Below are 26,625 nucleotides of genomic sequence, written 5' to 3' on the forward strand. Positions count from 1 at the left end.
AAGATCCGAGAAATTAGAGCAAATACGGAGACTTACAAGCAGTCGTTCTTCCCACGCACAATTCGTGAATGGAACAGGGAAGGGGGGATCAGATAGTGGTACAATAAGTACCCTCCGCCACACACCGTAAGGTGGCTCGCGGAGTATAGATGTAGATGTAGATGTAGATGTAATCTGTCTGCATGATCCACACCACCCATGTTTTTATTGTAATCACATACAATAACTGGACATGGTATAGTCATACTAGTTCCATCTTTCCGTTTTCTTGTCACTACGCTGTGTTCACTGCCACGAAAGTTTGACGCAAAATACACTACCTTATTCTCCTTCCATTGAAATACTGTTAGGTCTAAAGACGACTCTCTGTGATTTGATTTAGACATTTAGCTAAATTCCCTGACAAACCTTTCCTGTTTGTTCTAATTGTTCCACAGGCAAATGTATTTACCGATTTCTGTGTGAGAAAAAGTGGACAGAACAACTAGTGAGAGGTAACGCATTGTTGCTACAATAAAGTGTTCGCACAACCTGACGGTACTAATAAGACCGCCTTATATTTTCCACTTTATCTCATTCACTTGTAACGTAATGCTTCAAACTATTATAAAAAAAACAAAGAAGGTAAGTACGTACAATGAAAAACACAACGGAAGTTTCAATAAATTGCCCACAAATTCAGGCAACACCATGGAAACAAGTACATACAATCTTCTGTTTTCACAGCAGCACGCGAAAAACAATTTCAAGCTCTGACCGCCAGAGAGGTCTATGTATTGCACAATAACATCTGTGAAACAGTAGAGCAGAGTTACTGTTATGTACCGACAGGCTCTCAGATCACGAAATTGCACCACGAGAAAATAATGAGAGCCAAAACTTACTGGTACTTTTAAGTACCGTCAGGCAACAAAGAGTTAAATCTTGATAACCTCCCATTGTAGCAGCAGTAACTGTTTTACCAACTGCGCCAGACACTTGTTGGTTTCTACAGTCGTTGCCCACTGCAGTGCCCTATTTTACCTGTTTACCCAGCTCTATATTTAAAGGCCTGGCCAGACAGAATCCGGCCTGCCGCTGAGACGGACGACGCAGCGGGAGGCCGGGCCAGTCAGCGGCCAGGGACGCCACACAGGCAACGGCCGGCCGCAGCCACTCTTGATGCGTCAGCTGTTAACACTATAGAAAGGGCCGAACCCCATTATTAAGCTTGCGTGCGTAGCGCAATTGTCTTGGCGGTAGACGATTTGGAAGCTTCACGCGGGACACGTTATCTTTGTGCGAGTTATTATTATTATTATTTTTTTAAGTGCAGAAATGAGTAGCTCGCACTAGCCATACGAAATTGCACCAAGAAGAGGAGGTGTTGGGTGCACGACATTAATAGCAAGAGAGAAAGCTTAGGAGAAAACTATCATCTGTGTATTGATCTAGAGTCTGACGAAGATAGGTTCTTCAAATATTTTCGTATGTCGCGAGAATGTTTCGAGGAACTGCATCGCCTGATAAAAAAGATAACACCGAGAAGTGCACAACGAACTGGAGAAAGCCAGTTGATACAGGGCACAGACTAGCCATTTGTTTGCGGTAAGTTTTACCATTTTTTGCCTTTTTGTGCTTCAAACAGAAGTCTTATAATTTATTGCATTTCAGTTTTGCTGTATCATATGAAAGATTCGGCGGAAGAAAATGCTATCCCACAACGTAGTTACGAGTGGAGTGATAAATTTATCTGCAGTGTTTACGAATACAGCAAACGATAGTCACATCTAGTTCCGTATGTCCCGATAGAGAGAACTTTCTACTTAATAGATTGTTTTGTTTCATTGTATTCATAACATTGTCATAGAATTTAAACAAACATATCTTTGAAACTTCCTGGCAGATTAAAACTGTGTGCCCGACCGAGACTCGAACTCGGGACCGATTTCGAGTCTCAGTCGGGCACACAGTTTTAATCTGCCAGGAAGTTTCATGTCAGCGCACACTCCGCTGCAGAGTGAAAATCTCATTCTGGAAACATATCTTTGATCGTTAACTCATCTATTCGTTCTATCGGCATAAGATACTTGACTACAGGCAAGTCACCAGACCATAGCCTTTTCTTTTCGGTTAGGACGTTCAACAGTCTCAGAAATTGTGAAACAAGTGTGCCAGGCAATATGGACTGTTCTACAGCCCAAGTATTTACCCACTCCTACAACAGAGATGTGGAAGAAATCTGAAAAGGATTTCTAGAACTTTGGGGGTTTCTGAACTGCCTTGGAAGCATAGACGGAAAGCATATCAGGTTAAAATGCCCGAAAGATAGTGGATCCCAGTTCTTCTGTTACAAACAATTCTTTTCGCTGGTTCTCCTGGCGATCGTTGATCCATACTACGAGTTTACAGTAGTTGATATTGCAAAATATGGACGCCACAGTGACAACACTATTTCTGAGAATTCAGCTTTCTATCATGAGTATATCGAGGGCAAAATTATTCTACCTCCAAATCAGGATCGCGTGTATCGTTCAAAAAGTTGTATTGTCTCACCTCTTGTATAAGTCTTTCTGTGTCCATGATGCATGCCCAACGAGCTGCAAGACAAAAACCGCCTCACGCCGCTGCTTCCAGTGTGACCACAGAGCGGTTGAGTGCGCCAACGGAGGCAAGCAGCCGCTCCGGCTTGCGGCGAATCTGTAATCTGTGACAACCCGGCGGCGGCCGGTGCGGCAGGCCGCGTGCCGGTGCGTCAGAGCCGCAGTCTGTGTGACCGCCACCATACAATAACGAGCGATTCAACAGTGCGGCCTGCCCGCTGCGGTTCAAGGCCACTGGCCGGACGGCCAGGCCGCATTCTGTCTGGCCAGGCCTTAAGTACGCCTGCCTATACCAGTTTCTTTGCCGCTTTAGTGTGTTATGTCCATTGCTGCTACAGTGGCAGGTTATGAAGATTTAAGCGAGCTGAAATGTGGTGTTATACTCGGCACCCGAGCGATGGGACACAGCATCTCCGAGGTAGCGATGAAGTAGGGATTTCTCCATACGACCATTTCACGAGTGAACATCAGGAATCCGGTAACACATCAAATCTCCGACATCGCGCGGCCGGAAAAAGATCGTGCAAGAACGGGACCAACGACGACTGAAGAGAATCGTTCAACGTGACAGAAGTGCAACCCTTTCGCAAATCGCTGCAGATTTCAATGGTGGGCCATCAACAAGTGTCAGCGTGCGAAAGAATCAACGCAGCATCATCGATATGGGCTTTCGGAACCCAAGGCCCACTCCTGTACCCTTGATGACTGCGCAACACAAAGCTTTACGCCTCGCCTGGGCCCATCAACACCGACATTGGACTGTTGATGACTGGAAACATGTCTCGTTTCAAATTGTAAACCGGGGTATTTGCGCAAAGCACCAATTTCAGAGGGCGCCAAATCCATATTCTCCAAGGAAGAAACGACGTTTCACAAGGCGCCTTAGTACCCAGCGCACATTGACCTATCGATTATTCATATGATTTTGAAACGCATACCTGCTGGTTTTGAACATTTTTGTATACATTCTGAGCTGATGACAACGAACGATACGGATTTTTGAATGCATGCGCAGTGTACGTTATGTCTCTCCCAGCGGAATCCCCGTCGCATCTAGAGATAAAAAACTTTCCTGCTGACAAAAGGGGATGGGCCTGTACGAGGTGAGCCGAAAACACCCAAACGTGTGAATACCGATCGCTGTTCGTTTATGTGGTTGACTGGGTGTGCGAATGACAAGCGATGCTATAATTATTAGCGAAATCCATAGATTCAGATTACTAGCGCGGAAATAAACGAGTAACAGGTAAGAAATAATACATATTATCTTCTCGGTGTATCTAAGAAATGAAATTTTGACAAATTTTTGCCAGATCGCTACACTACCAGTTGTACGAGGTGCATTCAAGTTCTAAGGCCTCCGATTTTTTTTCTCCCGACTGAAAAGAGATAGAAACATGCGCATTGTTTTAAAATGAGGCCGCATTCATTGTCAATACGTCCCAGAGATGGCAGCACCGTACGGCAGATGGAATTTTACCGCCAGCGGCGAGAATGAGAACTGTTTTAAATACTTAAAATGGCGACGTTTTCCTTACTTGAACAGTGTGCAATCATTCGTTTTCTGAATTTGCGTGGTGTGAAACCAATTGAAATTCATCGACAGTTGAAGGAGACATGTGGTGATGGAGTTATGGATGTGTCGAAAGTGCGTTCGTGGGTGCGACAGTTTAATGAAGCCAGAACATCGTGTGACAACAAACCGAAACAACCTCTGACGACACGATCGAGAAAGTGGAGAGAATTGTTTTGGGGGATCGCCGAATGACTGTTGAACAGATCGCCTCCAGAGTTGGCATTTCTGTTGGTTCTGTGCACACAATCCTGCATGACGACCTGAAAATGCGAAAAGTGTCATCCAGGTGGGTGCCACGAATGCTGACAGACGACCACACGGCTGCCCGTGTGGCATGTTGCCGAGCAATGTTGACGCGCAACGACAGCACGAATGGGACTTTCTTTTCGTCGGTTGTGACAATGGATGAGACGTGGATGTCATTTTTCAATCCGGAAACAAAGCGCCAGTCAGCTCAATGGAAGCACACAGATTCACCGCCACCAAAAAAATTTCGGGTAACCACCAGTGCTGAAAAAATGATGGTGTCCATGTTCTGGGACAGCGAGAGCGTAATCCTGACCCATTGCGTTCCAAAGGGCACTACGGTAACAGGTGCATCCTGCGAAAATGTTTTGAAGAACAAATTCCTTCCTCCACTGCAACAAAAACGTCCGGGAAGGGCTGCGCGTGTGCTGTTTCACCAAGGCAACGCACCCGCACATCGAGCTAATGTTACGCAACAGTTTCTTCGTGATAACAACTTTGAAGTGATTCCTCATGCTCCCTACTCACCTGACCTGGCTCCTAGTGACTTTTGGCTTTTTCCAACAATGAAAGACACTCTCCGTGGCCGCACATTCACCAGCCGTGCTGCTATTGCCTCAGCGATTTTCCAGTGGTCAAAACAGACTCCTAAAGAAGCCTTCGCCGCTGCCATGGAATCATGGCGTCAGCGTTGTGAAAAATGAGTACGTCTGCAGGGCGATTACGTCGAGAAGTAACGCCAGTTTCATCGATTTCGGGTGAGTAGTTAATTAGAAAAAAAATCGGAGGCTTTAGAACTTGAATGCACCTCGTACAGTGTTCGATTAGCAGCAGCTTGAAGTTCTATTCTCGGAACAGCGCGGAAAACGCGTTGTAGGAACACGGGATAACAGAACCGGTGATTCTGGCTGAGGTAGTGAAGTTAACCAGAGAATAAGTTTTCACATATACAGCAACCGTTACAGAATTAGTGATGATAAAATTGTTTGTAAGAACGAGGAGTGACAAGAAACGGGTCATGACACAAATTATATGAAAGAATATGACGATTCCAAAAATTTTACACTGTTACTTTTCCATCTCATGCTTGAGAAACTGGAGTGCATAAATGAAATGTGAAACTTTCCTGGCATACAACTTTATGCCTGTAGTAGGCCTAATAGGCATTTGATATCAGTACTTCGTCAATTACATTCTGTCGTGATATTTATGTAAATGAGGTACATAAAAATGACCATCTGTGCCAAAACAGTCCCGCTTATTTGGCGAGTATTACAATTGCTGCAATATTATTAAGGCCTAATTCGTTTTATCTAGCAGACAGTGACAAAATAGATGTAATCAAATCGAGAAATCATGCATTAACATCTTTTTCAAAATCAGACAATGACATTTTGATTTTTCACTTAGCATAACGTTTGACGAATCTTGATAAGGTAATAGATTCTTTAGTGCAAAGGAAAGCACCACACCGTCTAAAGTTATATCAAGATTACAGAGAAAAAATTGTGGGACCTAAGGATTGAAGAAATGTGTACTGCCTTGCTTGTCTCTTGTCTTTAATGGTTTTACGCTTCCGAAAGAAGTTACTGTGGTGTCACCGCCAGACACCACACTTGCTAGGTGGTAGCCTTTAAATCGGCCGCGGTCCGTTAGTATACGTCGGACCCGCGTGTCGCCACTATCAGTGATTGCAGACCGAGCGCCGCCACACGGCAGGTCTAGAGAGACTTCCTTGCACTCGCCCCAGTTGTACAACCGACTTTGCTAGCGATGGTTCACTGACAAAATACGCTCTCATTTGTCGAGACAATAGTTTAGCATAGCCTTCAGCTACGTCATTTGCTACGACCTAGCAAGGCGCCATTATCAGTTACTATTGATATTGAATCATGTACCGTCAAGACCGACGTTCACCATTAACGGATTAAAGTTAAGTATTCCACCAGCTACGTCCGTTTATCTAAATTCTAATTTCCTTGTCCAGTTCCAGACCTCACGCCAGCCTGCGTGAGTTAAAACGCGTGCCTTTCGGCCTCCTCTAGTAACACGGTGTTGGCTCTCATGCCAATCAAAACAGTTACAAGGGTCGATGGGCATGAAAGGGAAGCAATGGTTGGGAAGGGAGTGAGACAGGGTTGTAGTCTCTCCCCGATGTTATATATTGAGCAAGCAGTAAGGGGAACAAAAGAAAAATTTGGAGTAGAAATTAAAATCCATGGAGAAGAAATAATAACTTTGAGATTTGCCTATGACACTGTAATTCTGTCAGAGGCAGCAAAGGACCTGCAAGAGCAGTTGAACGGAATGGACAGTGTCTTGAAAGGAGGATATAAGATGAACATCAACAAAAGTAAAACGAGGATAATGAAATATAATCGAATTAAAGCAGGTGATGCTGGGGGTATTAGGTTAGGAAATGACACACTTAAAACAGTAGATGAGTTTTGCTATTTGGAGAACATAGTAACTGATGATGGTCGAAGTAGAGAGGAAATAAAATGTAAACTGGAAATGACAAGGAAAGTGTTTCTAAAGAAAGGAAGTTTGTTAACATCGAGTACAGATTTAAGTGTCAGGAAGTCTATCATGAAAGTATTTGTATGGACTGTAGCCATGTATGGAAATGAAACATGGATCATAAATAGTTTGGACAAGAAGAGAATAGAAGCTTTCGAAATGTGGTGCTACAAAAGAATGCTGAAGATTAGGTGGGTAGATCACATAACTAATGAGGAGGTATTGAATAGAATTGGGGAGAAGGGGAATTTGTGGCACAACTTGACTAGAAGAAGGGATCGGTTGGTAGGACACGTTCTGAGGCATCAAGGGATGATCAATTTAGTATTGGAGGGCAGCATGGAGGGTAAAAATCGTAGAGGCAGACCAAGAGATGAATACACTCAGCAGATTCAGAAGGATGTGGGTTGCAGTAGGTAGAGATGAAGAAGCTTGCACAGGATAGAGTAGAATGGAGAGCTGCATCAAACCAGTCTCTGGCCTCAAGACCACAACAACAACAACAACAACAACAATAACAAAAACAACAATGTATTTAATTTTATATCACACAAAAGACAAAGTCATTAGCAAATAGGCAATAAAAAGTGCAAATTTTCTTAAGAGTTCTTATTTTCCCGGTCACAAATAATCCCACTCATGCTAATTCCAAGTATTTTTAACGGGGGTATGGTGTCAAACCGGCCGACTGGGAGTAGGAGAAGCACCAGAAGGCATTTCAGTTTCCACTGTCTTGAATATAGGTTTGATGGCTTTCACTGCAAAATATACACGTTTGATTTCCACAGAGCGAAATGAAGTGACGTGTGACAGAAGAATATGTCTTGCATTTCCTCGAACATACACCTTTTATACACTACTGGCCATTAAAATTGCTACACCAAGAAGAAATGCAGATGATAAACGGGTATTAACTGGAAAAGTATATTATACTGGAACTGACATGTGATTACATTTTCACGCAGTTTCGGTGCATAAATCCTGAGAAATCAGTACCCAGAACAACCACCTTTGGCCGTAATAACGGCCTCGATACGCCTGGGCATTGAGTCAAACAGAGCTCGGATGGCGTGTACAGGTACAGCTGCCCATGCAGCTTCAACACGATAGCACAGTTCATCAAGAGTTGTGACTGGCGTATTGTGACCCAGTTGGTCTGCCACCATTGACCAGACGTTTTCAATTGGTGAATGATCTAGAGAATGTGCTGGCCAGGGCAGCAGTCGAACATTTTCTGTAACCAGAAAGGCCCGTACAGGACCAGCAACATGCGGTTGTGCACTATCCTGCTGAAGTGTAGGGTTTCGCACAGATCGAATGAAGGGTAGAGCCACGGGTGGTAACACATCTGAAATGTAACGTCCACTGTTCAAAGTGCCGTCAACGTGAACAAGAGGTGACTGAAACGTGTAACCGATGACACCCCATACCATCACGCCGGGTGATACGCCAGTATGATGATGACAAATACACGCTTCCAATGTGCGTTCACCGCGATGTCGCCAAACACGGATGCGATCCCCGTGATGCTGTAAACAGAACCTGGATTCGTCCGAAAAAATGACGTTTTGCCATTCGTGCACCCAAGTTCGTCGTCGAGTACACCATCGCAGGCGCTCCTGTCTGTGATCCACCGTCAAGGTTAACCGCAACCACGGTCTCCAAGCTGATAGTCCATGCTGCTGCAAACGTCGTCGCACTGTTCGTGCAGATGGTTGTTGTCTTGCAAACGTCCCCATCTGGTGCTTCAGGGATCGAGACGTGGCTGCACGATCCGTTACAGCCGTTCGGATAAGATGCCTGTCATCTCGACTGCTAGTGATACGAGGCCGTTTGGATCCAGCACGGCGTTCCGTATTACCATCCTGAACCGACCGATTCCATATTCTGCTAACAGTCATCGGATCTCGACCAACGCTAGCAGCGATGTCGCGATACGATAAACCGCAATCGCGATAGGCTACAATCCGACTTTCATCAAAGTCGGAAACGTGATGGTACGCATTTCTCCTCCTTACACGAGGCATCATAACAACGTTTCACCAGGCAACGCCGGTCAACTGTGTTTGTGTATGAGATATCGGTTGGAAACTTTCCTCATGTCAGCACGTCGTAGGTGTCGCCACCGGCGCCAACCTTGTGTGAATGCTCTGAAAAACTAATCATTTGCATATCGCAGCATCTTCTTCCTGTCGGTTAAATTTCGCGTCTGTAGCACGTCATCTTCGTGGTGTAGCAATTTTAATGTCCAGTAGTGTATATGTGAAACGCTTCGGAAAGGTGGGCGCTACAAAATGAACATATTTTTGAAAAACCTTATTTTTTTTCTTTTTTTTCTTTTTTTTTTTTTTCAATGCTTGACGTCCCATCTCATACACTCCAGTGGGAGAGAGTGGGAAAGGGGGCGCCACTATCAAGTATCGCCCCGGTTTTGAAGTATCATAGTTGCTGGGCTGTTTCCTAGAAGGCAGCTTCCCCCTAATAGATCATAAAAACGCAACGCGCGATACCCGCACGTGTTGCCAGTGCCCGGCGTGAAAAACACTCCCATGAAATGCACCTGAGCGCGTTCGCGCCGCGAGAACGCAGAAGTCTGCGGGCACGCAACGTGCGTAAAGGCGTCTTGTAACCAGCCCCATTCAACACGTAGTGGTCTACAATGACGGCGTGAATGCCACGGACGCGCGTGAAAAACAAACGCGTATGGCTTAGCTGTCTCCATCGCCCACCTGATGCTCAAGCTCCGATGAAAAGCAATCGCACCATCTCAGCTTGTACATCTACGTGGGCTTCTAAATCTAAAAACAAATTTTTCAATACCACTTCTGGTCTGTCACGTAAAAATTGTACTATAAAATCTGTAAACACTGCGTGAGAATACTGTGTTACGCAGATAATTGAACATCACGCAGAGGCCTTTCTAACGATCTTAGAATTCTTAGGCTAGGCGCAAATTGAGACGCGTATAGCCCGTGTGACGTGACACGACACTACAGCGCGGCACGTGCGCGGGTGCAGCGCATATTGCGTCGCGTACTCCATACTTCGCACGCGCCGACTGGCGACGCTCTGCGCTGACAGAACCGAAGCGCGCGCAACCTGTGACCTTTCTCAAACGATTTTACAGAAACTATTCACAGAAAATATTTTATTTTTGCCTTACTTGTACCGTTATATGTCAGCTTCGTGGCGAAGAACCCATCATATCGCTAATGACCATTCTTATTGCGATGTACACATTTTAGTAAGACACTACGCAAAACTCAAAAAGTTTGCAAAGAAAATTAGGGGTCGCTATGATTTTGCGTTTGGTACGTATTACACCATATGTTGCTGCGTACGAAATTTAGCTAACATGCTGAAATTTTGTTTAGACTTGGGAGGAGATCTCTATCTGCCTCCGATCTCGAGAAAATGGATCCCATGTAGCGCGCTCACTTCCGATCTCACGCCCGCGAGAATGAAATACTCCCAACATCTCTCGTATCTCCTAAACCGCTCGAGGCATCGATACGAAATTTTGGCGAATGATAGCATACAAGGAGGAGAGTGTTTTGCCAATTATTAAACACACGGAACTTTCTTATCTATGGCGATATATCACTACTTCTTTTTTTATTTATTTCACTCCAGTGACTGTAATTTTTTAAGAGTTATCGACAGCTAGCGAAACAAGAGCTTCCTAGTATGAAAATAAACATGAAACTTCTTCTTTTATGTTACTGCAAACCGATACTATGAGGTTTTTCGTAAGCTATTGAGCTCTGTAATTGCCAATTACTTGTTTAATGAGGCCCTACGTTTCGGAATTCTGTCTCAATAGCTGCTGTGAGATGAGTTTGGCAAGTTACACTGTGACAAAGGGAGTACAATTAAACCAGTCACCAAGAGAAATGTGGCCTTTACTCATAAATGGTGATGCTTCTTCGAATGAGAAAAGGTTAACAACTCACACAAAAACAGATTGGCAATTCTGTTGGACTTTTGGTGGAAGCCCCGTAACCCGACGTATTTTTAACACTGAGCTACGGGAATGGAAACTTACCAAATGATTTTATTCCTTCTCTTGATCTGAGCAGTATTAAAATAATGACGAGCATTCCTTCAGGAGGAAATATAGGCAAATGCCAGATACTGGTTAATCACCTACGGCTTGCCAAACTGACATTGCGTGATCGCGAATAAAATAGTTGTTATTGAGAAAAATAAACAATTGATACGTCGCACAACACAATGGTCAGTGTATTGTCAGCAGTGAAGGATAATGCGTGCGACAGGAATGCACAAGTTAGCCATGTGTGCCTTGTGAGATGGGGTTCGAAACACATTGTCATGAAAGTAGATCTGCCTTTGTCAGCAGCACATTTCAACAAATTAAATACATCTAATCATAACACTCTTTCGGGATATTCCTACTTTCGTGATAATACCGACCATTTTCTTCATTTGTGTAGCCTGCTGTATAATTAGTTTATTAATGCTGATAATGTGCATGCAACAATTGAAATGCTTTTTCTCATCACGGCGAACCAATTAAAACATTGTTATTTGTGACTGCTCTTCGACTGTTTCTAGCTTGCAGTGTAAATGTGATGGCACACTGGACTCGCATTCGGAAGGACGACGGTTCAATCCCGCGTCCCGCCATCCCGATTTAGGTTTTCCGTCATTTCCCTAAATCGCTCCAGGCAAATGCCGGGATGGTTCCTTTGAAATGGCACGGCCGACTTCCTTCCCCATCCTTCCCTAATCCCCGCTAACCTCGCTGTTTGGTCTCTTCTCCCAAACAACCAACCAACCAACCTAAAAATGTTGTTCACATGCATGTAGTACAGTGTGTCGTTTTATATTATTACATCCATATCCAAGTAATCACAGTGAGTCTTCTATACTTCAGATCTTGGATGCTTTTTACCAGGAGCACAAAGGGATCACACCTGTGGAGATCATCCTTTTCTAAATTTTTGTAACAGATCGTACAGATACGCGAGCATACTAGGCAGCGAGAAGATAACCTTGTTTTACTGATTTTATAATATTCCTTGCTTCCTTGTTCACTACCCTCTGTCCCTTCTTGCGATCTGAAAACGTCGCGGAGGCATATGATACAATTCCAGCGGCCAATGGCTTATCAGTTACTGAAGTATGCATTTTTCTTGACATAAGAAAAACAAAACAAAATTATACAGATATAAATAACAGAAATGTATACTGTACTTACGAAGAAAGTTGGAGCGTTTAAATGGCGAAAAACGAAACACTACCCAAAGGCAATGAAATTCAGTACACAGTAAGGCAAAATTTATCATATGGGGGCAATACTACCGCTGCTCATATGCACCGTTCCGATGTGAGCATATGGCCGGGCTACTTTTCCGCTCCCCGCACACAGTAAGGCAAAATTTATCATATGGGGGCAATACTACCGCTGCTCATATGCACCGTTCCGATGTGAGCATATGGCCGGGCTACTTTTCCGCTCCCCGCCTCAAATTTCCCACGGTGCTAGCGAGGCACGCGCGACGCGCGGGGCGAGAAACTGCGACGCGATCACAACGCCGCGCGACCTGGCGCAGGCGCGTGTCGCGTCCCAGTCGCGTCGCGTCGCAATTTGCGCGGACCCATTTGAACCTGTGATGTTACAAAAACGCGCGCTTCGCTGCGTCGCGCCACACGCGCTATACGCGTCTCAATTTGCGCCTAGCCTTAGGCACGTGCCGCACGGGTCGCGCGGGTCCAGCGCATATTGCGACTCGTACGCCATACTTCGCACGAGCCGACTGGCGACGTTCTGCGCTGACTGAACCGAAGCGCGCGCAACCTCTTATCTTTCTCAAACGATTTTACAGAAAATATTCACTGAAAATATATGATTTTTGCCTTACTTGTAGCGTTATATGTCAGCTTCGTGACGAAGTGCCCATCACCACGCTAATGACCATTCTTATTGTGATGTACACATTTTAGTGAGACACTACGCAAAACTCAAAAAGTTTGCAACGAAAATTAGGGGTCGCTATGATTTTGCGTTTGGTGCGTGTTACACCATATGTTGCTGCGTTTGAAATTCAGCTAACATGCTGAATTTTTGTTCAGACTTGGGAGGAGATCTCTATCTGCCTCCGATCTCGAGAAAATGGATCCCATGTAGCGCGCTCACTTCCGATCTCACGCCCGCGAGAATGAAATACTCGCAACATCTCCCGTATCTCCTAAACCGCTCGAGACATCGAAACGAAAGTTTGGCGAATGATAGCACACAAGGAGGAGAGTGTTTTGCCAATTATTAAACACACGAAACTTTCTTATCTATGGCAATATATTACTACTTATACTTTTTTATTTCTTTCACTCCAGTGACTAATTTTTTAAGAGTTATCGACAGCTAGCGAAACAAGAGCTTCCTAGTACGAAAATAAACATGAAATTTCTTCTTTTATGTTACTGCAAACCGATACTATGAGGTTTTTCGTAAGCTATTGAGCTCTGTAATTGCCAATTACTTGTTTAATGAGGCACTCCGTTTCGGAATCTGTCTCAATAGCTGATGTGAGATGAGTTTGGCAAATTACATTTTGAGAAAGGAAGTACCATTAAACCAGTCACCAAGAGAAATGTGGCCTTTACTCATAAATGGTGATGCTTCTTCGAATGAGAAAAGGTTAACAACTCACACAAAAACAGATTGGCAATTCTGTTGGAATTTTGGTGGAATCCCCGTAACCCATCGTATTTTTAACACTGAGCGACTGGAATGGGAACTTACCAAAGGATTTTATTCCTTCTCTTGATCTGAGCAGTATTAAAATAATGACGAGCGTTCCTTCAGGCGGAATGATAGGCACATGCCAGATTCTGTTTACTCACCTAGGGCTTACCAAACTGACAATGCGTGATCGCGAATAAAATAGTTGTTATTGAGAAAAATAAACAATTGATATGTCGCACAACACAATGGTGAGTGTATTGTCAGCAGCGAAGGATAACGCGCGACAGGAATGCACAAGCTAGCCATGTGTGCCTTGTGAGATGGAGTTCGAAAAACGTTGTCATGAAAGTAGATCTGCCTTTCTCAGCAGCACATTTCAACAAATTAAATATATCTAATCATAACACTTTTTAGGATATTCCTACTTTCGTAATAATACCGACCATTTTCTTCTTTTGTGTAGCCTGTTGTTGTATAATTAGTTTATTAATGCTGATAATGCCCATGCAACAAAATGGTTCAAATGGCTCTGAGCACTATGGGACTCAACTGCTGAGGTCATTAGTCCCCTAGAACTTAGAACTAGTTAAACCTAACTAACCTAAGGACATCACAAACATCAATGCCCGAGGCAGGATTCGAAGCTGCGACCGTAGCGGTCTTGCGGTTCCAGACTGCAGCGCCTTTAACCGCACGGCCACTTCGGCCGACCATGCAACAATGGAAATGCTTTTTCTCATCACGGCGAACCAATTAAAACATTGTTATTTGTGACTGCTTTTCGACTGTTTCTAGCTTGCAGTGTAAATGTGATGGCACACTGGACTCGCATTCGGAAGGACGACGGTTCAATCCCGCGTCCCGCCATCCCGATTTAGGTTTTCCGTCACTTCCCTAAATCGCTCCAGGCAAATGCCGGGATGGTTCCTTTGAAAGGGCACGGCCGACTTCCTTCCCCATCCTTCCCTAATCCTATGAGACCGATAACCTCGCTGTTTGGTCTCTTCTCCCAAACAACCAACCAACCAACCTAAATGTGATGTTCACATGCATGTAGTACAGTGTGTCGTTTTATATTATTACATCCATATCCAAGTAATCACAGTGAGTCTTCTATACTTCAGATCTTGGACGCTTTTTACCAGGAGCACAAAGGGATCACACCTGTGGAGATCATCCTTTTCTAAATTTTTGTAACAGATCGTACAGATACGCCAGCATACTAGGCAGCGAGAAGATAACCTTGTTTTACTGATTTTATAATATTCCTTGCTTCCTTGTTCACTACCCTCTGTCCCTTCTTGCGATCTGAAAACGTCGCGGAGGCATATGATACAATTCCAGCGGCCAATGGCTTATCAGTTACTGAAGTATGCATTTTTCTTGACAGAAGAAAACCAAAACAAAATTATACAGATATAAATAACAGAAATATATACTGTACTTACGAAGAAAGTTGGAGCGTTTAAATGGGGAAAAACGAAACACTACCCAAAAGCATAAAATTTAGTACACAGTAAGGCAAAATTTATCGTATGGGCAGTACTACCACGCTCATATGCGCCGCTCCGAAGTGAGCATATCGCCGGGCTACTTTTCCGCTCCCCGCCTCAAATTTCCCACGCTGCTAGCGAGGCACGCGCGACGCGCGGCGCGAGAAACTGTGCCTCAACCACAACGCCGCGCGACCTGGCGCAGGCGCGAGTCGCGTCCCAGTCGCGTCGCGTCGCAATTTGCGCGGTCCCATTTGAACCTGTGATGTTACAAAAACACGCGCTGCGCTGCGTCGCGCCACACGCGCTATACGCGTCTCAATTTGCGCCTAGCCTTATTAGGTGGCTCCATCGCCCACCTGATGCTCAAGCTCCGATAATAAGCAATCGCACCTTCTCAGCTTGTACATCTTCATGAGCTTCTAAATCTAAAAACAAATTTTTCAATATCACTTCAGGTCTGTCACGTACAAATTGAACTATCAATTCAGCAAACACTGTGTGAAGCAGATAATCGAACATCACGCAGGGGCCTTTCTAACGATCTTAGAATTCTTACACTTACTGCCCAGTTCTTCCACTACTTAACTGTCTCTGTTGCTGATAATAAGACTCTCTCCCAACTTCGTGAGGACGACGGTTCAGACCAACGTCGAGCCATCCTGATTTAGGTTTTCCGTTACTCACCTAAATCGCTCCAGGCAAATGCCGGGATGGTTCCTTCGAAAGGGCACGGCCGACTTCCTTCTCTATCCTTCCTTAATCCGATGGGACCGATGACCTCGCTGTCTGGTCCCATTTCCCCAGCAAACCAATCAATCTACACTATGTGGTCAAAAGTATCCGGACACCCCCTAAAACATACTTTTTCATGTAAGGTGCATTGTGCTGGCACTTACCGCCAGGTACTCCATATCAGCGACCTCAGTAGTCATTAGACATCGTGAGAGAGCAGAATCGGGCGCTCCACGGAACTCATGGACTTCGAGCGTGGTCACGTGATTGGGTATCCCTTGTGTCATACGTCTCTACGCGAGATTTCCAGACTCCTAAACATCCCTAAGTCCACTGTTTCCGATGTAATAGTGAAGTGTAAACGCGATGGGACACGTACAGCACAAAAGCGTAAAGGCCGACCTCGTGTGTTGACCGACAGAGACCGGCGACAGTTGAAGAGGGTCGTAATGTGTTATAGGCAGACATCGATCCAGACCGTCACACAGGAATTCCAAACTGCATTAAGATCCACTACAAGTACTATGACAGGCGGGAGGTAAGAAAACTTGGATTTCACGGTCGAATGTCTTCACATAAGCTCCATATCACGGCGGTAAATGCCAAACGATGCCTCGCTTGGTGTAAGGAACATAAACAATGGGCGATTGAACAGTGGGAAAACGTGGTGTGGAATGACGAATCACGGTACACAATGTGGCGATCCGATGGCAGGATATGGTTATGGGGAATGCCCGGTGAACTATCACAGCACAGGCCTAAATTGATGTTTTAAGCAACTTCTTGCTTCCCCCTGTAGAAGAGCAATTCGGGGATGACAATTGCACCTTTCAACACGATCGAGCACCTGTTGATAATGCACGGCCTGTGGCGGAGTGGTTAAACGACAGTAACATCCCTGTAATGGAATGGCCTGCACAGAGTCCTGACCTGAATACTACAGAACACCTATGAGATGTTCTGGAACGCTGACTTCGTGCGAAGTCTGACTGCATGACATCGATACCTCGCCTCAGTGCAGCACTCCGTGAAGAATGGGCTGCCATTCCCCAAGAAACCTTCCAGCACCTGATTGAACGTATTCCTGCGAGATCGGAAGCTGTCATCAAGGCTAATCGTGGGCCAACACCATACTGAATTGGAACATTACCGATGGAGGGCGCGACGAACTTGTAGGTCATTTTCAGTTATGTGTCCGGATACTTTTGACCACATAGTGTATGTATGAGTCGATATAGTCGTCCGGGAGCCGTCTTCTGGTAAACACCTGTGTTAAACGGAGCTGATCAAATTTCTAACAAAATTAAGAAATTCGCGCGTTTTGATCGGTTCTCGCATCAATGACGAAGAGTGACTACAGTATTAAATATTTTGTGAATGTTGGAACCTTGTAATAAAGAGGTGTTTGCGTGTGAAGATTTCATGTGGTACGTAAACTCCGCGAGACGTGTTTCTTGCGGATTACGAGAAATTATGGCAACCACGTCTTTACAACAAGCCTACAGAACGACTGAATCTATCAACTGGCAGTGATTGTTTAGGACATTCAGAATATCGGGTCGGACTAAATATCTTCTGCTGCTTTTAGGTGTGAACGTGTAACAGACAACCAGTGACATTGCATAATTGATATCGGGACATAAAATACAGACTTGATACCCGTTTTTTTGTGTTTTAAAGACAATAAAACAACATAAAGAACGTTTTAGACTTTTTTTCAAACAAGTCATGCAAGAATAGTATAACTGACTGCAGTTGCGTGGCCTTCGCATGGTAGGGATGTGGTCAAATTTTCGTAAACGCCGCTTTTTTCGGCTACCATGGCAGAGTGAAGGGGCAGACAGCCTGAAATCTATTCAGGTAGGTGGACTGACTGTTTAAAGGGTCGTGAGAGACCGGTCCGACCCGCCGCTGTGGGGAAGGACTATAGCGGCACATTAGCGTTGACCCGTCAGCGTACCATGTTGAAAGATTTGGAGGTCAGTACTCCCATGCAACATTACCCCTTCCCACGTCATAAAATCTGAACCACTGCAGCTATCATTTTCGAGAGCTGCGCTCTCATGGCGAGAGGTAATACACCTAGGAGCATTGTCGAACATGATCGTTTTGGTGGTTCCATTCTCCTTGTGTGGGGGAGGCACAATGGTGCTTTGGTGTTCTAAAAATCTTTGAACACGGTGTACTCATCTGTCAACGTCATTATGAAGCTGTACTCCTCCCATATGGCGTGCGATTGGTCCTGACTTGATATTTATGCATGACAATGCGCGACCCCATCGAACGGCGAAGGTGGGGGAGCTCTTGGAACGAGAGGAAATCCGGCAAATGGACTGGTCTGGCACTTCCCGCTACACTACTGGCCATTAAAATTGCTACACCAAGAAGAAATGCAGATGGTAAACGGGTATTCATTGGACAAATATATTATACTAGAACTGACATGTCATTACATTTTCATGCAATTTCGGTGCATAGATCCTGAGTATTCAGTACCCAGAACAACCACCTCTGACCGTAATAACGGCCTTGATACGCCTAGGCATTGAGTCCAACAGATGGCGTGTATAGGTAGAGCTGCCCTTGCAGCTTCTGGCCGATGTGGCCGTGCGGTTAAAGGCGCTGCAGTCTGGAACCGCAAGGCCGCTACGGTCGCAGGTTCGAATCCTGCCTCGGGCATGTATGTTTGTGATGTCCTTAGGTTAGTTAGGTTTAACTAGTTCTAAGTTCTAGGGGACTAATGACCTCAGCAGTTGAGTCCCATAGTGCTCAGAGCCATTCCTTGCAGCTTCAACACGATAACACAGTTCATCAAGAGTGGTGACTGGCGTATTGTCACGAGCCAGTTGGCCACCATTGACCAGACGTTTTCAATTGGTGGGAGATCTGGAGAATGTGCTGGCCAGGGCAGCAGTCGAACATTTTCTGTATACAGAAAGGTCCGTAGAGGTCCTGCAACATGCGGTCGTACATTATCCTGCTGAAATGTAGGGTTTCGCACGGATCGAATGAAAGGTAGAGCCACAGGTCGTAACACATCTGAAATGTAACATCCACTGTTCAAAAAAATGGTTCAAATAGCTCTGAGCACTATGGGACTCAACTGCTGTGGTCATAAGTCCCCTAGAACTTAGAACTACTTAAACCTAACTAACCTAAGGACAGCACACAACACCCAACCATCACGACGCAGAGAAAATCCCTGACCCCGCCGGGAATCGAACCCGGGAACCCGGGCGTGGGAAGCGAGAACGCTACCGCACGACCACGAGATGCGGGCATCCACTGTTCAAAGTGCCGTCAATGCGAACAAGAGGTGACTGAAACGTGTACCGATGACACCCCATACCATCACGCCGGGTGATACGCCAGTATGGCGATGACGAATACACGCTTCCAATGTGCGTTCACCGCGATGTCGCCAAACACGGATGCGACCATCATGATGCTGTAAACAGAACCTGGATTCACAAGCTGCGACATCGTCGCGAAAAAACACAGTGACCCGTATATGTAAGAAGTTTCCTTTAATTTACGTCTATGGTCGCAATCTTTTTGTTTAACAGGTTACCGGTTTCGGTCTTTAATGACCATCATCAGATCTGTTTCATTACATTACGACTTTGTTTTCATGAAACGTAAATTAAAGGAAACTTAGGACCTGGATTCATCCGAAAAAATGACGTTTTGCCATTCGTACACCCAGGTTCGTCGTCGAGTACACCATCGCAGGCGCTCTCCGTGGTGATAGTCTATGCTGCTGCAAGCGTCGTCGAACTGTTCGTGCAGATGGTTGTTGTTGTCTTGCAAACGTCCCGATCTGTTGGCTCAGGGATCGAGACGTGGCTGCACGATCCGTTACAGCCGTGCGGATAAGATGCCTGTCATCTCGACTGCTAGTGATACGAGGCCGGTGGGATCCAGCGCGGCGTTCCGTTTACCCTCCTGAACCCACCGATTCCATATTCTGCTAACAGTCATTGGATCTCGACCAACGCGAGCAGCAATGTGGCGATACGATAAACCGCAATCGCGATAGGCTACAATCCGACCTTTATCAAAGTCGGAAACGTGATGGTACGCATTTCTCCTCCTTACGCGAGGCATCACAACGTTTCACCCGGCAACGCCGGTCAACTGCTGTTTGTGTATGAGAAATCGGTTGGAAACTTTCCTCATGTCAGCACGTTGTTGGTGTCGCCACCGGCGCCAACCTCGTGTGAATGCTCTGAAAAGCTAATCATTTGCATATGACAGCATCCTCTTCCTGTCGGTTAAATTTCGCGTGTGTAGCACGTCATATTGGTGGTGCAGCAATTTTAATGGCCAGTAGTGTACTTACATCCTACTGAACATGTGTGGGATGCGTTAGGCAGACGTAGTCCAGCACGCCCACATCCACCAACGACCACTCACGACTTCTCAACCATGCTGGTTGAGGAATGTAACGCCCTGCATCAAGTTACCAACCTTGTGGCCAGGATGGGAGCACGTTGCAGAGCTGCCGTTCGTAGTGATGACACGCTATTAAGAGCCATGTCCAAGGAACCATCAAAAATGGCGTAATTATTGTCTCTGAACGCAAGTGACATTTCTGTTCGTCTCATTGCGTATTTCTTTCAGTTCTGTATTACACTGCAGCACTTTTTTCTGTGTGTCCTCCTTGTTTCATCTAGCTATACTGCTTGGCAGTGACACGCAACTGCGAAAGTTACTTTAGTTGGGTTGGGTGTGGGAGGAGACCAGACAGCGAGGTCATCGGTCTGATCGGATTAGGAAAGGATGGGGAAGGAAGTCGGCCGCGCCCTTTGAAAGGAGCCATCCCGGCATTCGCCAGGAGTGATTTAGGGAAAGCCGGCCGCGGTGGTCTCGCGGTTCTAAGGCGCGCAGTCCGGAACCGTGCGACTGCTACGGACGCAGGTTCGAATCCTGCCTCGGGCATGGATGTGTGTGATGTCCTTAGGTTAGTTAGGTTTAAGTAGTTCTAAGTTCTAGGGGACTAATGACCACAGCAGTTGAGTCCCATAGTGCTCAGAGCCATTTGAACCATTTGATTTAGGGAAATCACGGAAGATGGCCAGACGCGGGATTGAACCGTCGTCCTCCCGAATGCGTCCAGTGTGCTAACCATTGCGCCACCTCGCTCGGTTAGTTACTTTAGTCCTGAAGTTTTTCCCAACAATGTACACTGGTCAAAATAATTAGGCGATCAGTTGAGATGTGTGTGTTTGTCCATAGAATAATTTAGGTTAAGTAGTGTGCAAGCTTAGGGACTGATGACCTTACATCTACATCTACATCTACATTTATACTCCGCAAGCCACCCAACGGTGTGTGGCGGAGGGCACTTTACGTGCCACTGTCATTAACTCCCTTTCCTGTTCCAGTCGCGTATGGTTCGCGGGAAGAACGACTGTCTGAAAGCCTCAGTGCGCGCTCTAATCTCTCTAATTTTACATTCGTGATCTCCACGGGATGTATAAGTAGGGGGAAGCAAAAGATTCGATACCTCATCCAGAAACGCACCCTCTCGAAACCTGGCGAGCAAGCTGCACCGTGATGCAGAGCGCCTCTCTTGCAGAGTCTGCCACTCGAGTTTGCTAAACATCTCCGTAACGGTCTCACGCTTACCAAATAACCCTGTGAAGAAACCCGCCGCTCTTCTTTGGATCTTCTCTATCTCCTCCGTCAACCCGACGTGGTACGGATCCCACACTGATGAGCAATACTCGAGTATAGGTCGAACGAGTGTTTTGTAAGCCACCTCCTTTGTTGATGGACTACATTTTCTAAGGACTCTCCCAATGAATCTCAACGTGGCACCCGCCTTACCAACAATAAATTTTATATGATCATTCCACTTCAACTTGTTCCGCACGCATACTCCCAGATATTTTACAGAAGTAACTGCTACCAGTGTTTGTTCCGCTATCATATAATCATACAATAAAGGATCCTTCTTTCTGTGTATTCGCAATACATTACATTTGTCTATGTTAAGGGACAGTTGCCACTCCCTGCACCAAGTGCCTATCCGCTGCAGATCTTCCTGCATTTCGCTACAATTTTCTAATGCTGCAACTTCTCTGTATACTACAGCATCATCCGCGAAAAGCCGCATGGAACTTCCTACACTATCTACTAGGTCATTTATATAAGTTAAGTCCTATAAGATTTCACACACACAAGTATTGCCATTGGCAGAATAAACTAAAGTGGTTCGACGCCTTTCCGTCGGTTCTACGGAGTGGAGACAACAACATTACGGTCACCGAGTTGGTGGCAATAACGGTAAGTTTCTGCAGAGAGGGTTGGTGTTGTGTTTACCAAACGAATGACAAGCAGCTGGGTTCAGATAGTGTAGTGAGCGGGTAGTGCAATGCAACAACGACGTGACTCACCCGAAGCTGAGGCACGGAGAGCCATAGGACGGTTGGAAGCGGGACAGACACAGAGGGAGGTGGCTGCAGCTATTCGAGTGTCCCAATTTCCAGGACTTGGAAGCGATTTCAGAAAACAGGAACGGTTAAGAGACGGCAAGGCGAAGGTCGTCCACGGGTAGCATCAGCAAGAGATGACCGTTATCTTCGGTTAACAGCCCGTCGAGACAGGAGGCTGATTGCAACTCAGCTGCAACGCACCCTCCTGGCAGCAACAGGACGCGCAATATGAACACAAACAGCCCGACATCGCCTTCGGGAATGTGGCCTCTACGCACAGAGGTCTATCTTATGCATTTTTTTTTACTTGGCTGCACGTTCAGAGACCGTGAAGAGTTATAATTGAAAGAAAACAGCCCTCGGTCACTATTTTTAACGAATTAACCGGATTTCGACACTGCTAGGAGTGTCTTCCTCAGAATTTAAATCAAAGAATGGTCTATACCATGGTCACAGAGTTACGACTAAAAACGTATGATACAGAGTCGTCGTGAAACATTGGCACTACTTATATGTCATTTATAAAATAAATATGCCAAAAGGGCATTAGTCACAAAGAAATTTAAGATATAAAATTGTGATGGTGAGCCACTAAGGGCTGCTCGTTACTTGCGTGGTTACAGGTTGCAAAACGGACCCGACTGCAACGCAAGTAACGAGCAGCCCTTAGTGGCTCACCATCACAATTTTATATCTTAAATTTCTTTGTGAGTAATGCCCTTTTGGCATATTTATTTTATAAATGACATATAAGTAGTGCCAATGTTTCACGACGAATCTGTATCATATGTTTCTAGTCGTAACTCTGTGACCATGGTATAGACCATTCTTTGATTTAAATTCTGAGGAAGACACTCCTAGCAGTGTCGAAATCCGGTTAATTCGTTAAAAATAGAGACCGAGGGCTGTTTTCTTTCAATTATGTCTATGGTACGTCTCCCATTAAACCCACGACACCGTTCAGCCCGCAGAAACTGGGCGGAGGAAGATCAGGATTGGAGTCGTAACGCATGGCGCCAGGTGCTGTTCACAGATGAATCAAGATTTTCTGTTCAGCCGGACAACCGTCGTTCCGTGATCTGGAGAGAACATGGAACTGGGAACAATCCTGCTTACGTGCAGGAAACATCACCAGATCACGGTGGTGGGCGAATGCTGTGGGCAGGAGTCAGTATTGGCCGACGTACGGACCTCTATGCCGTTCAGAATGGCGCTTTGACTGCTCAGAGGTATAGAGGCGAGATCCTTCGATCTGTTGTTCTGCCCTTCGCTGGTGCCACAGGAGATGGGTTCCTTATGGTGCACGACAACGCTCGTCCCCACAGAGCTGCACTGGTGGACAACAAGCTTGAAGCTGAGGGAATTGAACGAATGTAGTGGTAGCTTGTTCGCCAGACTTAACCCCGACAGAGCATGTCTGGGATGCACTTGGCAGCCAGACCGGCACCTCCCACAAAGGCTACAGAGCTGGATATTGCACCCACGGAAGAATGGCCAAATATCCCCCAAGAGCTGATTGATAACCTCATGCTGCCCATGCCCCGCATGTGTGCAGCTGTACTGGCCGTCCGAGGTGATCACACACCGTATAAGGGGGCAACGAGAATGATTGTTTCACTATTATGGTAGCCCTACGCTGCCTCCCTCTACGCAAACGCCATGTAAACCTCAAGTACAGAGTTGAGAGAGCAAAATATCGTACCGTATCACACACAAATTACAACTGTAACCGATATCTGAATAAAATACGATACCGTATGTCTACTGTGTATGATATCTCACCTGATCCCCTAATTGTCTTGAGCAGTGTAGTTTGTTTCCAAATTCTGTGATCAATGTAAATATTCACCTACCAGTAGGATCTAAACAATGTAATATAATTAGTGATGAAGCAGCTGTTTTCCAAATTATTAACTTACTTACTAATTTTGTCGATTAACGTTAGATGGCAGTAAGGATTGTAGTGATTCGTGAAGGTTCTCTTTCATGATGGGTGAGTCAAAAATTAATGACATATGATGCGACCAACCTTAACAGGCACATGATTGACGGTAGCTGATCTCATAAACCTCTGGTATCCCTCCGTCTGGTTCGTTGCAACTGTGACCAGCAGAAAATCTGAAACAAACAAAATACGCTAACGTTAATTTCTGAGCCCATACACCTTACTGAACATGCTTTGGCAAGAACCATTTGCGAAGTCACGAATTGATTTACATCCAAATTGCATTTGTTCCTCGCTGGTGTAGTATAAGGCAGAGTTTACGGGCGTACGTGTACCGTATCAGTCCACCCCTGACTCTGAACAATCCAACCTCCGAGTGCTGCAGCTTCGAAAGAGTGAACTTCACAAACGAGTTAATGCGTTCAGTATCTGGCACGCTCCACTTTCAGAAGAGCTAGCTTTCCACACGTCTCAAATTTATGATGTCTAGATGCTGTAACGTCTAGTAGAAAAACAACATATTATGTAGGAATTAGAAAATTAGATGTATCATATTGTGTCATTGTATAAAATTATGTATTTTTTTATTATTTATATTTGAGAATATCTGCGTCGGCGAATAATCAAAACGCCACAGACAATAAATGTTGAACAAAGATTAAAATCTTTGTCTTCTTAATCTGAGAGTCGTGCGAGTAAGATCTCATGTATTGTAGTGGCGAACGCTAATGTAGCTTTCTTTTGTCGAGGCTAAGAGATGTACGCCATTACGTGTGAATTCATAAAGGTCTGTTATCATTGAGATATTTAAATGTTTTAATAGAGTTGTTTAAATGAAAACTTGCATTATTAATTGTTAAAGCTTGCTTGCCTATTATCCCATCCTGTTGAGACATTTTTCAGTTATATATAAATATTATCTGTGGTGCTGAGCTGCGCGACGAACGAAAGAGCCGCTGCCGCGGCGTATTCAAACTACTTCCAATATTATTTCTTTTAGCTTCCAGACTTGCAGTGAAGATCAGCAGATTTTATGATGTGTTGCAGGTTGACGCGGGCTGCTGTTAGTATATAATTCACAGTACAAATAAGTTAATGTACCTCCAAAATTTAATAAGAATCTTGCTGTGCTCTGTTCTGGTCTGGCAAACTTTATAGTGAGAACGTATTATTTTAATAAGAGTCTCATGTTCTTGTGCTAGTCGTGGTATTGAATGGTGTTTTACCGAGAAACAAAATCCACTGCAAACTTTTGTTGTTGAACGATCATACGAACTGTAACATCAGTGTTCATGACAAAGTAATTTCAATTTTCAATAGCTATAAAGTAGGGAAGATATATTGAGTTTTAGCATGAGTTACAGTTACGAAAAACGTTCCTTTAAGTGTAGGCCAGATACAGAACAATAAGATCTCAATATATATATATATATATATATATATATATATATATATATATATATAATTTTTTTTTAAAGGTAATGACGATAAAGAATTTCAAAGCACAGCATTAATAAAAGTATTTCACGTAACTCTTTTCATACATGCGTTACTACGCGAGCAATCACAAAAACAAAACCAAAATAAATAAATAAAGAGCAATAATTTACAATTCACGAGTGTTACGTGAAAATGCTCAGTTACACAACGTATAGCGATGTAATTTTGCAGGTACAATCAGTGCTATACGTCGAAACTGTCAAGTGTTTGCGAATGGTAAGAAAGTAATAAAATAAAACGTTATGCCACATGCTAAAGTTTAACTGCATATACACCATGTGATCAAAAGTATCTGGGCACCTCCAAAATCATACGTTTCTCATATTAGGAGCATCTACTGCCAGGTACTCCATATCAGCAACCTCAGTAGTCATTAGACGTCGTGAGAATGCAGAATGGGGCGCTTCGCGAAACTCACGGACTTTGAACGTGGTCAGGTGATCGAGTGTCACTTATGTCATACGCCTGTACGCGAGAGTTCCACTCTCCTAAACATCCCTAGGTCCACTCCGATGTGATAGCCTAGTGCAGTGGTTCCCAACAGGTGGTCCGCGGACCCCCAGCCGTCCCCGAGCTATGCCTGAGGAGTCCGCAAGATGCTATTTGAATAAAGAAATAAATTAAATATATTTCGCATGATAACAAATTTTTTGTTTTGGCCGCTCAATATTTTTTGAATAATAAATATGTCAATGTTTTTCGTAAGTACCAAAAATAAAAAACGTATAAAAAGACTCTTAATTTGGCTTTTTTAGGTACTTGATACTGTGATATGACAAGGTACCAATCATGCTCGATGAGGGGGTCGTCCAGATAATTTTGTTGGGAAGCCCTGGTCTGGTGGGAACGTGAAGGGACGCGTACAGTAGAAAAAGGGCA

At 44.8% G+C, this 26,625-nt stretch overlaps 1 protein-coding gene across 1 annotated transcript in view; it reads right to left on the reverse strand.

Moving 5' to 3' along the window:
- The window catches only part of LOC126213518 (procollagen-lysine,2-oxoglutarate 5-dioxygenase), a 516,340-nt gene that overhangs the window by 360,621 nt on the left and 129,094 nt on the right, over positions 1-26,625 (reverse strand). Inside the window, exon 2 of the mRNA XM_049941348.1 lies at positions 24,331-24,419. Coding sequence (XP_049797305.1) covers positions 24,331-24,419 — 89 coding nt within the window. The remainder of the gene's footprint in view (positions 1-24,330; positions 24,420-26,625) is intronic.

Source organism: Schistocerca nitens, chromosome 11 (genome assembly GCF_023898315.1).
Source record: "Schistocerca nitens isolate TAMUIC-IGC-003100 chromosome 11, iqSchNite1.1, whole genome shotgun sequence".
In the NCBI taxonomy this organism is placed as follows: domain Eukaryota; kingdom Metazoa; phylum Arthropoda; class Insecta; order Orthoptera; family Acrididae; genus Schistocerca; species Schistocerca nitens.